General features: G+C 41.8%; 1 protein-coding gene across 1 annotated transcript; it reads left to right on the top strand.

Annotated features, from left to right (window-relative positions):
• Positions 1-5,917: 5,917 nt before the first annotated feature.
• LOC103179493 (transmembrane protein 244) lies at positions 5,918-12,738 on the top strand. The gene is made up of 6 exons (XM_007894814.2): positions 5,918-6,120; positions 9,335-9,420; positions 10,007-10,080; positions 10,643-10,768; positions 11,539-11,583; positions 12,419-12,738. Exons 1-6 carry the CDS (start codon positions 6,088-6,090, stop codon positions 12,508-12,510), a joined length of 456 nt encoding a protein of 151 aa, XP_007893005.2. The 5' UTR covers positions 5,918-6,087; the 3' UTR covers positions 12,511-12,738.
• The last annotated feature ends 1,348 nt before the right edge of the window (positions 12,739-14,086 follow it).

The following is a 14,086-nucleotide window of genomic DNA, read 5'->3' as shown; positions in this document are numbered from 1 at the left end:
GTCTTTGAAACCCACCTAAAAACCTACCTCTTTGATCACCCTTGTGGACGCCACCCCCTTCCTTATCTCCCCCGAGGTAGTTGAGAGGAATAACGATCCTTGCATTTGACATTGTGCTTTTTCACATCACTGGAACTTCTCAAACCCTTCGAAGGATCGACTGTAGAGCGTAGTGACTGTGTAATTGTACTTGAATGTGACAACTGATTTGTGCACAATAATGACTTGTCGTCTCAAGCCTTTTGGAACACTAATGGTTATTAATTGGCTTGCTGTGCACATTAAATAAAAAGCCCTGTTTGAAAAGTTTGTTCTCTGTGTGTTCTTTGGGAGCAAAACCTCTTTCCGTGTGGCATGATTCCCTCATTCCCCTCATCAGCGGTTACTGAATTATTGGCAGTCCGGAACAGCAGAGGGTAAAATTCCCGCTGACAGGCTAAAGCGAGTGGAATGGAAATTAATAATCCATTACAGTGCAAATTAAATGGCTCCTCTTGATTTCATAGGGATTCAGAACAAAGACTAAAGTGTGCAATCCATCATATTTCATGAAGAGCACTGCAGCAGGACGCACACATTCCCCAGCGAATCAGACCGTGAATGTGCCCTTGCTTTCACCTGGTTGACAGGTGGCGACTCAAAGCCTTGGTAAAGCTTTGTCACACCTTTGAGCTTTTCCCGGTCAACAAATAAAGGCTGAAATATACAAAAAAAAGTCTGTAATTCATCATTTTAGTTGACGTTTGGGAAAGAGGCGGAAAAATAATAATAATAATAGTAATTCTTGTATTTGTTAATAGCGCCTTATTATGCCCTTTGAAACTTCCCAAGCGCTTCACGGAATATATTGTAAAGTGGACTGACTATATTTTGTGGGTGAAACGTGACAGCCAATTGCGCACAGCCATGTCCTGCAAAAGTCATGAATTGAGTGAACAATTTTATTATTTTTTTGGAGGGATTATTATTCTTGGAAAAGCGATCTGCCAATCGAGTAACAACCGGGTTCCTAGTTACTACTAGGTAAACAGAGGCGTATGGAGTAGAGAAACTTGCCTAAGGTTTCGCCCCAGCCAGGAATCGAACACAGGTCCTCTCGCTAGCAAGGCAAGTGGGCTAATCACTACACAACAGGACTCCATAAATAAATGGACAACACGGGCTGTAGAAAAGTTTAAAGGTGTATTTATGCTTCTGGGTTAAAAATACCTGATAATTAATTTCCAGAACTCATGGTACTTCAACTCCCTGGATGTTATTGCCTTAGAACACGCTGCAGCCCATGCAGTAACCTATATATATCTTTTGGTTATTGCAATATTGTATTAAATATTTATTCTGCAATGATTTGAAATCTACCGTAGAAGACTGCACAATGTACCAACTTTTATTTGTGATTCATTTCTGAACGACCTGGTACAGGAATAATTATATCGATAAATACTACAGTATTTACATCATAATTCTGCCTGAGACTTTAATAACACGATTAAATCAGGAACGATCTAGCAAAAGATAAATAAAAGTGAAAACAATCCCTCCACACATGCTGGAAATCTGGAACAAAAGCTTAAATGAAAGAGAAATTAAAGTTTGAGGTGTGCCTCTCGATCAGTCGTAAGTACAGTAGCAGATTGGAAGAACTTTCTGTAGGACAGCACAGCAAGAGAGCAACACACCAAATACAGAGAAAAAGACATTAAAAAGCCATCAACCCGGGAACGAGAGATAAGCTAATGGGCCATTGATAGATTGTGAACCAGAGCCATTGGGTGGTTGATGCATCAAAACATTCACAGCGGAGACAGCGACAAGAGGTATGGGATGTGAGTAAGGCTGAGAGACGCAGGTTACACTAAAAAGCAGCAAAGTGGAGAAGCCGAAACTGGAGGGGGGACCGGGGGTGGAGCACCAAAGTATGGAAGCAGCTAAAGAGTAATTCTAACAGTGTCTTGAGAGTTTTTTTTTTCTGTCAACTGGGTGTCTGACCCCTTGCGGAAACCCATCACCGTGCTTAAGAGTATCCAAACCAAGCTGAGAATTTCGTGCATCCCACCTACACATGGTGATTCCAGAGATAGATTGCTGTTTCGTGAGGAAGTTGAAGGGATGGGAAGTAGGGCGGGCAAAATCAAAATCTTCTTGGTCAAATGAAAGGGGAGACAGTGTGGAGGGAAAAGGTCATTTCGGAAGGTAACATGCAAAAAAAAATGGAGATATCAGAGCAGGAGAGGGCTGGAAGAAAAGAATGATTGCCCAAGTTTGTGGGCAACCATTAATTGGACACTTGGTATGACAGGAACAAGCTCAGCTGTGATTTACCCTGATCCCCAGTCAAACAACCTGCCAGCACTCACAGTTCAGTATCACACATGAATATAGTTAATATAGACCTTAATCTAATATGGGTTTAATGAATGTTCTTATGCGCTTTATGAGGGGATGGAGATTAAGAACTAATTAAAGTAAAGGCAGAACTTCTTGCTTTAATTAAATTGAAGCCCTTTCTTCCAGTACAGATTCTGATGAAAACATTCATTACAACCATTAGTAGATAGGTGCTGACACAACTATTGAGCTGTGGCAGTTAAGCTTGTTATTAGAATGCTGACTTTTATCAGACATTTAATGCCAGCTCTCTCGCCGATAGGATTTACAAGACTTAATTCTCAGTCTTGATTGTAAATTAGAGGTAATTTGCAAGCAGTCACTTTGTATTGCTCCAGTTGCCTAAAGTTCAGGGGTTTAATTTGACGCTCAGCCTAATCTCTATAGCCCCACAAATGCTTCAAATCGATCATTCTTCTCCTGAAGTAATGTGGTTCTTTGACATCTATTTGCGCTGACCCCGCACTCTTTCCCTCTCAGTTTGATTTTCCAGTTGTCTCCCGCATTCACATCTCATCTACCGTGGCCCTATTTAAGTAAACGGCCTAAAGACCTTCCTCCTTGACCGACCGTGTCTACGGTCACCTCCCAGTGGCTCGGTGTCGTGCTCCGCCACTGTCAAGCACTCTGGGACGCTACCCTGAGTGAGGGGGAGCTATCAAAATGCAAGTTGTTGCTGTAAATCGTCCGACAGCGTCAATAATGGGCGCCTGTTGTGATGTCGGGTAGAGCATTCCAAAATCGAGCTCTCCAAGGAACACAAAGGGCAGGATCTGATTGTTGCGTGTGGAATCGGGTCTATTTTTTAAACCGCATTTATAATTCTATACACCTCCACAAGGTTCCTTTCCTCCGAGATATCTCAAGTCAATACTTGTCTAATCATTGCTCACAGCACATTCCTCTAACACCGGGCCGAGTTGATTTCAGTGGGAAACCAAGAAAAGATCAATAATAAGAGGACTGCAGTACATGACTGGAAAATGAGAGGACGTAAATATGGGATTTTGTACACAGGTACAAATTATGACTGGGTAAAGGTGAGTACTGGTAGAATTTATTTACAGCATTTAGTCTTTCATCTAAGGGTGGAAACTGAAATTGTCTTGATAAATGAGTCTCTGACTCATCAGAGTCTGTACCTCTGATAACCTGTTTTTCTAAATCGCCCTTTTTTAAAATTTTGTTTTACTTTATTTTAAACACCAAATGGTGTAAAGAAATAACCTTAACAAGGCAAGAGATGTCACCTAGAGATGGATGGACCGACATTGCTGGTCACTGGGCTGAAGGTCACTTTACACAAGGGAGTTTACATTCACAGTAATGTTAAAACTTAACACATATGATTTACACAATGAAGGACTGGTAAGAAGAGAGAGATTGGTGTGATAATTCGGCGAGTTTTTTTGAAAGAACAATCACATTGAATGCCAGTGATTGCTTGGTTAAATGAACATTTGCTTGGAGCTGTCTACCAAAATGATACGGATACTTTTATATAATATTGATGAGACCACAGTTGAAATCCAAGCTCCAGTTTCAGTAATTGACCTTATAAAAAGACAAGAGAGGGTTTGGAAAAAATCCAAAAGCCAACAAAAGTAGCTTTGGGCTTTACTTCATCAAGCCTCTGAAGAGAGCCTGAGAAAACTAAATCCATTTTCAGTGAGAAAAAAAACACTGACATGGAACATGATGAGATTCATAGCTTACAGAGCTTTGTGGAGTCCTGTAGCTCAGTGGTTAGATCACTCGCTTTGCAAGCGAGAGACCTGAGTTCAATTCCAGGCAGAGGGGGAAACCTTGGGCAAGTTTCCTTACTCCACACAGAGCCTAATAATAATACCTCCAAAACCCAAAACAATAATAAATTGGTCATTTTCAATCTACGACTGTTTGTGGGACATTGCTGTGCGCAATTGGCTGCCGCGTTCGCCCACAAATATACAGTCAATTCACTTTACAGTGTGTTCTGTGAAGCGCTTTTGGACGTCCTCCCGACGTGAAAAGCGCTATATCAAATGCAAGGATTATTATTATTATTACAGAGGGAATTCCTCATTTGCACATCTCCCAAGTTTCTCCTAGTGTCTTAGCCAACAATCCCCCACATAAAATTGGTTCACTCACTTCATGCCTGCTTAAGTATTAGCATTATATACAGTATTGAGAGCATTCACCCATTATTAATCATAATAATAATCCTTGTATTTGATATAGCATCTTATCATGTCATCGAGACGTCTCAAAGCGTTTCACAGTTAGCTTGTGCACAGCAGCGTCCCATAAACAGCCATGGAGTGATTGACTAAATTATTTTGAGGGATTTGTTGACCAGGACACTGAGAGAGAGAGAAACCCCCTTCTCTTTTTGAATAGTCCAATGGAATCTTTAACATCCGTCCACCTGAACAGTCAGATGGGACCTCGGTTTAACGTGTCGTCCGAAGAACGTCACCTCCAACAATGCAACACACCTCCAACATCTGCATTGGAGTGTCACCTCAGACTATGTGATTCCAAGTCCAAGTCCCAGTGTGGGGCTTGAACCCACAACCTTCTGACTCAGAGGCGAGAATCCTACGACTGTCACAACTAAAAAAGCTATTCTCAACTGCTTTGCAAAGAGAGTGTGCGCACACTGCTTTCAAAGGGCAATGAAACATGTCGGCAAAGGTTCAAAGAAGACTTTGAAGGACATCTTTAGAATCCCAGGACATGAGCTTTAAATTGGGAGGAAAGGGTCACAGAGATGAATGTGTCTTCTTTGGGAAAGAGATGGGGGAGGAGTGTGCATGATGTAGTCCAGACAGATTATAAATAAGTAATTTAAGCGACAGTAAGAGCGGGGATGGAGGGGTTAGGTTTAAGGTTACAAAGCAGATACTATACAATATTATGATTAAGCTTAGAAGAGTCCAAAGCTATCAGCTAACCTTTTACGTGGGGTAGCGTCGCAGAATGCTCTGCCTCCTCTACGGCAAAGTGAGATATCATGACAAACCACTAAAGTTATCGGCGCTGGTAACACACATAAGGGGGAAATTCATCCAACTGAGACTTTCGTTCTTATTGACACGCTCCCCATGTTGCCGGTGAACGTGTTTGGCTGCCGGGTTTCGCCCACAAAATACACGGTCAACCCACTTTACAAATAATACCCCGTGGGGCTCTTCGAGACGCGTCTCGACGACGTGCTAAGGCGCTGCATCAAATGCAAGGATTATTTTTACTATTATCATTTATCATTACAAACCCGCCGCCTTGGGACGTCCTCCCGACTTGAAAGGCGCTGTACAAATGTAATCTTGTCATTGTATTAGACCAGGAGAGAGAGAGAGAGAGAGAGACACACACACACACACACACGAGAGAGTGTGTGTGTGTGTGGAGGAGAAAAATATTGGTGAAAACATCTGACAAAGAAAAATAAAATAATAATTGGGAACTGAGAAATATTGAGGGGGTTGGTGAGAGAATTGGCTTCCCTGATTATTTCTCTCTGCTATCTGTCTGATCTGTGGTTGGCGCTGTTACTCTCCTTTGGGCTCTATAGTCAGAGAGAGAGAGAGAGGGAGAGAGAGGGAGAAGGAGAGAGGATCAGCACTGAGAGCTGGAGGGCAAAATAAAAGCCATTGGAAAAAAAATGAAGAGCCCTGGAATTCAATCCCATCTTCCAATCTAGGTGACATTTAGATGGCCTTTAAGGGCAGGATTGCAGGCACTAAGGTACAGTATATTTTGGGGGAGGGTTTAATTTTGTTTTGCACAAGATTATTTACCTTTCTATTTAATTCCTGCAACATGAGAATGGATTCCACACCAAATCCCTTGTTAATCCCCTCCTTGAGAAATGGAAGTGAATGTATGTGTGTGTGTGTGTGTATGTATATGTGTGTATATGTGTGAGTCCCTCTCTTTCTCTCTCTCATTTATCTTTGGTGAATCGAATATGCAATCATATCCAGTTTGAAAGTTGTCATCCTGCTTTGATGGTCCATTTGAATAGCTCTGGGGGTTAAAAAAAAATGCAATCAGGTCATTTCTGCAAAAGAATATATCATATTATATTATATATACATATATCTCTATATATCTATACACGTTAAGGGTTAGATCTGCCACAGAGATTGCAGCAAATTACAGTGTGTCGGTGTGAAATTGACGTGGAATAGACCTGACATGAAGTGAGTGCTGGCCAGTCACTATATAATATAAGAGCTGCCTTCATTCCCTTTAAATAGCTTGCAGATAGTGCAATCACCAAGATAGATTCCAGTGTCTCTGCAAGTGTGTTGCCTTGGCATTATTATTCAGAGATATAGAGAGGCTTTTTTTTTTGCAGATGTTTTCTATACACAGTATATACATATATATATATATATGCGCGCACACACAATTTAATATAAAATAAACAGCTGTTCAACTTTTCAACCTACCTGGGGTTGACAGTGGTTGGGAGCGAAAACAGAATATTTTTAATCAGTGTTTTGCAAAATTATTCATCTTAATGTAATCTTTTCTCCCCCCCACCCACCCACCCACTCACCCACCATGGGTTTATCTTGCAAAGATATTTTCGCCCACTGATCCAGAAACAGTTGGTGCGGGGGAGAGGGGATATCTGCCCAATTTTATGTTGATTGCAAAAACCCAACTGGACCTTGAAAGAGCGAGTGTCATCACTTCACTTTGTGCAAAGTAGGTGCCAAGGGCCTTTGCTCAAGTGACTGCTCGCCACAGAGCTATGGACGGCAAGCGATGTGGTTTTAGCTGGTTAGACGCCAGCAGTCACACCCCCAACGCACACTTTGGGGTCCCCAAGCCTTGGCTCTCGCCAACCTGCGCCTAAGACGTTCCGGAATTAGGTAAGCAGGCGACATCCCTCCAGGGAGAGAGAGAGAGAGCGCATTCCATTCCAACAAGCTATCTCTGGGATTTCCATGTGTAGGAACTCTCAAGTTTAGTTTGGATACCCTTATAATAATAATAATCCTTGCATTTGATATAGCGCTTTTCACGTCGGGAGGACGTCCCAAAGCGCTTCACAGAACACACTGTAAAGTGAATTGACTGTATATTTGTGGGCGAACGCGGCAGCCAATTGCGCACAGCAATGTCCCACAAACAGTCGTAGACTTCAGCGACGGTGATGGGTTTCCTCTTGTGTCAGACACCCGGCTGACCAAGTAACAATGACTGCACATACATAGGAGGAAATTGATTTTCTATCCAGACTGCATCCCCACCCACCCCCCTCCCCATTTCGCTGCCCCCTCCCCTTCCACTGTCCAAGGGCCAAATGGTGTTGATGGCCAGCAATGTGGGTTCCCATTGGGTACACTGTACAGAGTTGCCCTGTTATGCGCTGTCTGGGTTACTGGTTCACGCGCGAGCTGCCTCCTAACACAAAGTTACCTTAAATTAGGGATAGCAGGAAGCGATCTGTTGATGGGATCCTGGAATGTTACAGCACAGAACAGGTTGCCCAATGTCCGTCAAGCCAGAACTGCTGTTCTTCTCCACTTTTGAGTCACTCGATCTCTCCAATTGATGCTACAACACTACACATTAACCTTACAACTTAAAACACCGCCCCACAAAACATGTCGCCTGTTCATTATTTGCTCTGATGTATTTAATTGTGCCTCTAGAAACGACAGTGCTGTTACTTTAGGTGAAGGAAAGAAAACGTAATCTTGTCTCCCTCAAGGTTACGCCGTTCTGTTATTTGAAAAGATTTTTTTTAATGCTGGTTTTCAAACATGGCAATTTTATCCAAATTGCGAGGCAGCATTTTTCTAAAAGTGTTTCTTTTCAGGATTATCTAAGAAATGACAGTCTTTCACCAGTTCACTTAGCAATTCTGCACCCTTTACTTCACATCAAAGTCCGTAAGAAGAGGAGGGACGTAGTTGCCGAACATTTCAGCAACTGGAGCTCTCTGGACTTGTCAGTCGCTACATAAAATATCAAATTGAAGATTGCACCTTTAATCCAAATCTCACAGAAGGTTAAACTCCCCCAGAATAATACTTTAGCCTTTAGGATAGATAAATGCATGATCATGTCACATCACAGGCCAAACCTGGCATCTTCTGGGTCTCTTACCTCTTATTAAGTCTCTTATTAATCACATTAAGAGATGAACTTACAAACTGAGCTGTGTGTGCAATGAGGAGCTGTAGCTATTATTTTTATGAAGATGAAAAGGGAGGGGGACTGTGAAGCTGTACCCATCAAATACAATTACGCTTATACTGTTTAACACGACACATTATTCTTCTGATAGCCAAGGGTTACATGTACTGTTTGGTGCAACCGTAAATATAGACTTGCAGTTCTAGGCTTGAATCCTTGATGAGCAGTTGGCTCAGTCAACAGCATTCTTGCCCCTTGGGATTTTGAACCCACAGTCTAGGCTGGCACACCTAAGAGATTGCATAGTCTCATAGGAGATCCTGGACCAACATTGAATATTCCATCATATTTGAAAGGAAAAGAGAGTTTCTCCTGGTGTTGAAGGTAAATTATTTGTTCGCTTCGTGGCTATCTGTTGCTGTGTGTAAAAGTAGCTGCCCTGTTTTCCTACAAACAGCCAGTCACTACACTTGAAAGTAATTAGCCGCGATGCCCTTTGAGACGTTTCAACGTCTCACCGTTTTCAATCCACGACTGTTTGTGGGACATTGCTGTGCGCAATTGGCTGCCGCGTTCGCCCACAGATATACAGTCACTTCACTTTACAGTGTGTTCTGTGAAGCGCTTTGGGACGTCCTCCCGACGTGAAAAGCGCTATATCAAATGCAAGGATTATCATTATTATTATTCTGTGCTGCCATAATGCAGTGAGACTTGGATATGTAGAGCTCCTGTCACTAGGTCACACAGTTCAGTTTCACTTGATCAAGATAAAATGTGTTCCTGGATTTGCATTTTACAGACGGTGATCTTGAACCTGCTCTTATGTTTGCTGATTTTCTACACCCTCTATTACATGATTGGGAGTGTCTGCTTTGGTGCTTTCAGGTAAAATACACAATCTACAGACACTCCTGTTGATTTTACATACTGGAGTTAATGAGAGAATTCAAATATATTCATTGGATTCACGTCAACCTATTCAATTTCAGCTTTTCTGTTTCTTTTTTAAAAAAATTGTTTTCGGTCCTAAAAGTAAGCCACGTTCCTGACTCATTCCTTGACCAAGAGGGTGAGGATGTCACAGTCTAGGCTGACAGTCCAGTGCAGTGATGGGTGAAGTGCTGCATTTTCAGAAGCACCATCCTTTAGATGAAGCGTTAAACCTCTGCCTGACCGAGCGGACGTTAAAGATCCCCGGATAGTATTTGAAAAAGAGAAGGGGGTGGGAGTGTGGGGGGGAATGTTCTCTAATTCTCCTGGACAACAATCCCATACTTAAATGAATAAATAATACAATGAAAGAAGACATTTGACAGCAATTATCTGTGACATGCCTCTGGCATTGCCGGCATTATATCAAATGCATTATATCCCACTCAACATTTATTTGGCAGCTCTCCATTTTCATTTGACAACCTTTCTGTTTGATATCTTCTGTAACATTTTTTTTCATTACCTTTTAATCTTGCAGACTTGATTCATTTGATGGGTTAATTCCGTTTGACTTTAAAACACAAGCCACAAAGTCCAGTTCTAAATACCTAGGTAAGCAGCACATTTATTACTCAAGTTTAAGTCAGTGGAAAAGAGACGATTCTTAAAACACTTTTCCACCATTCAAGTGTCAGAATTGAAACTTACTGGAAGAATTATATATATATATAACGACTAGTTAACATTCCTTTTATCCTCCCTGCAAAAACGTCTGTCTAGCTTTCCTTCCTGCCCTTTACTTCCTTTTAACTTGTTCCCCTGTTTTTTGAACCCTTTAGTAATTTGCCTGGGTTAAATTTATCAATTGATTGTCATGTTCTTGAGACGATGCCAGCGCTGTTTGTACAATGCTCCGTGTGGAGCCAATTCACTGTGCACCTTCCTTGGGTGCATTACATTGGCAGTCCTACTGAGAGAGACAGAAAAGGCTGTTGCTTTGGGAAATCTTAGAACTAATTTAATTAAAAAAATACAGTATATAATGTGATGCATGAAAGGGACTCCTTAATTGACACAGTTGCATAGTGTTTGTTTTATTCAGTGTGTTACATTTTTGATATTCTCCCAATTTTGGGATGAGGGCGATTTACAGAACCTATTTTGATCGCTCTAGTGAACCTGCTGTCTATGGAGTTGACCTACTTTGCGAGTGGTTTGGCATTTGTTCCAGTGGTTAAGAACTGGGTGTGGGATTACGCAATCACAGTTACTCTTATCCACATCCTACTGAGCTCAGCAGGTGAGTGCACAAATGTAGGAGCAATTTCAGGAATTCAGCAACTTCACGAGTGAGTGAGTAATTAACACCTGGAACAGGTCTCCAGGAAGGTTGGTTGAGGCCAGGATCCAGGAGTCATTTAAGAAAGAATTCAATGTTGTGATAGGAGGACGGTAGAGTGAGAATTCTGGATTGAAGAGTCAACTTCACCTGAATCTCTATTTTTTAATGTAAGGAAGACAGAGAGAGAGAGAGAGAGAGAGAGAGGAGGAACAGCGACAAGAAACCCTGCAGCTAAATGAAATAAGCAAGAAGACCGCGGTCTATTATTTATTTAAGTTGAAACTCCCTTGCCAGCGCTGATGAAGTAGTTAGCCCTTGCTGAGCATCACCGCAACTGGGAGCAGTACATCAGAGGAGAGACAGAGGCTCAGCGCCGCGCTCCATCCCTCTGTCATGCCGCACGCTGTCTGTCTCTCAGCACGCTGGCTGGATTGAGAACTCCTCCAAAGGACGCTGGTGGCCGCCAATTTCCCTGCAGGTTCCTGTTCGAACCGCCGGATAAAAATACAGGCGGCAGCACAGACACAGCAGCTCCTTCTGTGCAGAACGGTTTTCGCTGTTTCTCCCACAAAAAATAGTCGATTCGCTTTACAGTATACCCTGTGAAGCGCTTAGAGGCGTATCAATGACGTGACAAGGCGCTATATCAAATGCAAGGATTATTATTATTTTATTATTATTATAAGCTTCTACATTAGAAATGGCCCTTTCTTTTGTTGAATTTGCAGTGATGGCTGAATTCCCTCTTGTCTGGCAATGGTGGATTGCTCTGGGTAAGTCCAACCTCATTTTGCCCAGATGTTCTGCAAAGGTTTGGGGGGGGTTTGCAGAATGCAACACAGAGGTTTGGGAGAGGGCATCTGCATTTTATCATCAAGTGAGGGTGGGTGAGGGGATATAATACATCAATAAATAGAAAAAAAGAATGCCATCTCTTATCATTTATAAATTATCAAGGAATTATGGGGCAAAAGCAGGTAATTGGAATTGAAATATAGATCAGTCACAATCTAACAGATTGGTGGAACAGCCTCAATGCTATGTTCCTATCAATTTCAGGAACCAGTATTTTTCTCACCTCGTTTTGCCCTTCAGGTTGCAATGCGGCCAATTTTACGCACTCAAGTGCAAGTTAAAGGGTAATGGACAGCTCTCGGTGCTAAGATAAGATGGTAATGAAATTGAGAGACATACACGACCCCTATAAACCACACGAGCAAAGCGTGGCGAGTTTTATCTGCTGAACCCCTCGGTCAAGTTGCTGTCTTGTAATTCGCTGAGAAATAGCGGCTGTCCTCTGACATAAAGGTTATGAATGTTCCTTATGGTAATCGCTCCCTTCTCCTTCCCTGTTGCGTCTCCACACTTTCATTTCCATTTCAAGCCGACTGCGACAGAAGACTTATAGGATTATGAATTTTATGAGGTGGGAATCTGAAGGAATATTGAATTTGTAGCACTTGAAGTGCAGTCTCACCAAACTATTTTGGACAGAGAATTTGTTTAAAAATAAGACGTAACATTCTCGCTAATAGTGCCAGTAATTAGCATTGTGTAATTATTTGACCTCAATGAGCACACGTTGTGTTTTTTTACCTTTCGCTGCAGGTTTGGGCTTACTGTTGATGATAGGTAATGGCCATTTAATTGCACACTTCATTTGCCAGAAAGACCCGAGTTATCCCTCAAACAGCTTCTGAGAGAACAGATCAAGCCAATTTCAAGCTTGGCAGCAAGAACGAAAGCATCGCGACTTTAAATCATACGGACAAATTATATTATATCTGGAACAATTTTATAAAGGGTGGAATCAAAAATAAAAAGACTCCGGTGCGCCCTTCTTTGGAAAATAATCGCTTTGTAATTCTATTAACCTCTCCAGTTACCAGACAAGCTGGAAATTGTGGACCTTATGAGTGAGACTGCCCCAGACTCGCCAAGTCCACCATCAGCACAAAAGTGACAAGAATTTCAGGGAGGGCTCCATGTTCAGGGGAACTTTAAAACTTGTTGTGTACAAGATCTTCTTTCTCCTCAACCCTTCCCTAGCATTGAAACTTCCCGGGACACCACCACCTCCTTTTGTTTGAAGGGAAGTCACCTGCAAAGCGTCCCAGAGTAGAAGAACCCTGAAGCTCGAACAAGGAACCAACATGTCAAATAAATTGGGAGCGCTGTTTGTTGTGGTTGGGTCCGGGCTTCATGCTGCCTTGCCGTGTGAATCACTGTAACAATGTTTATGTCAAGAACAAGCCAGAGCGAAAGCTCATTTACATTGGGTTTTTCCAATATGTAACAAGAGTGGCTGTAAAGAGAGATTACGTTCACTAATAGTAAAGAAATACTGATTTGTCTACTGGGTTTTTAAAAAATATATATTTCATATAACGTCTGCCAAGCATGTGTTTTGTGATTAAATTTCAATAATAAATACACAGGAGTGGAAGGTATTTAATTAACCGAGGAGCCCTTCTTAATCCACGATATCCTTGTAATATAATACTATACGGGCTGGTTATACACCAGTTGCAAGATTGATGCAGAAATAACTCCGGGGGGAGTGGGTCCTAAAGGTTAATATAGTTTACTGGGAAAGTTTAACACTTAACTTAAAAAATACTGCACATTTTGTCAATTTCATGCCCATTTATACTGAGATCTATTTTATTTATATTATATATGTAATGTTCTTTTAATCTCTCCTGATCCAATTTGTTATGAGCTAGCATTGAATATGATGCTGCAGACATGCCAGGGTTCAAATGAATTCTGCTTTTATATAAGAATATCCCCCTCAAGTCACAGATTTTATTGGAATGTCCTGCTTTAATACACTCGGGTGTGTTGACAGCCACTGCTCTCCAAACCCTTCCTGTTTACTGAGATCTTCTTTCTCATCAACATTATATGTGGGCTAGTAATTTTGGCTTTTATTTGACCTGAAGGCACACTTTGTTGACTTTGCAATAAAATACCACAGAACCACAGGAGACGAGGACACAGACAGCTAATTCGACAACCCCATGGTTCACCATTGACGTCAGGCTTGCAGCACTTGTGTTTTAGACTCAATTACTTTAAAGCGTCCAAAAAGACATTTAGTCTTAATTCACTTGCGCAATTTGAGAGCTATGTGTTTTAATTGCCTCCACGTTTGTTGACGAGAATTAAATGTAATTGTGAATGTTCTTGCTTCCCTCGATAGCTGAGCCGATGGTGAAGCATTTCAGCGTGCCCAGCCCAGATCCAAACCACATGCAGAGTTCCGAATGAGTC

Source organism: Callorhinchus milii, unplaced genomic scaffold (genome assembly GCF_018977255.1).
Source record: "Callorhinchus milii isolate IMCB2004 unplaced genomic scaffold, IMCB_Cmil_1.0 Scaffold10, whole genome shotgun sequence".
NCBI classification, from domain to species: Eukaryota; Metazoa; Chordata; class Chondrichthyes; order Chimaeriformes; family Callorhinchidae; genus Callorhinchus; species Callorhinchus milii.
Note: the sequence above shows the minus strand (reverse complement) of the source record. Positions and strands in the feature narration are given on the sequence as shown.

What these genes read in the sequence shown, in the direction of transcription:
- LOC103179493 (XM_007894814.2), top strand. Translation starts at nt 6,088, where the DNA reads ATGGCCTTTAAGGGCAGGATTGCAGGCACTAAG. An exon ending in GCAGGATTGCAGGCACTAAG is followed by an intron (nt 6,121 to 9,334) that starts GTACAGTATATT and finishes TGCATTTTACAG; the next exon opens with ACGGTGATCTTGAACCTGCT. An exon ending in GCAATGGTGGATTGCTCTGG is followed by an intron (nt 11,584 to 12,418) that starts GTAAGTCCAACC and finishes CTTTCGCTGCAG; the next exon opens with GTTTGGGCTTACTGTTGATG.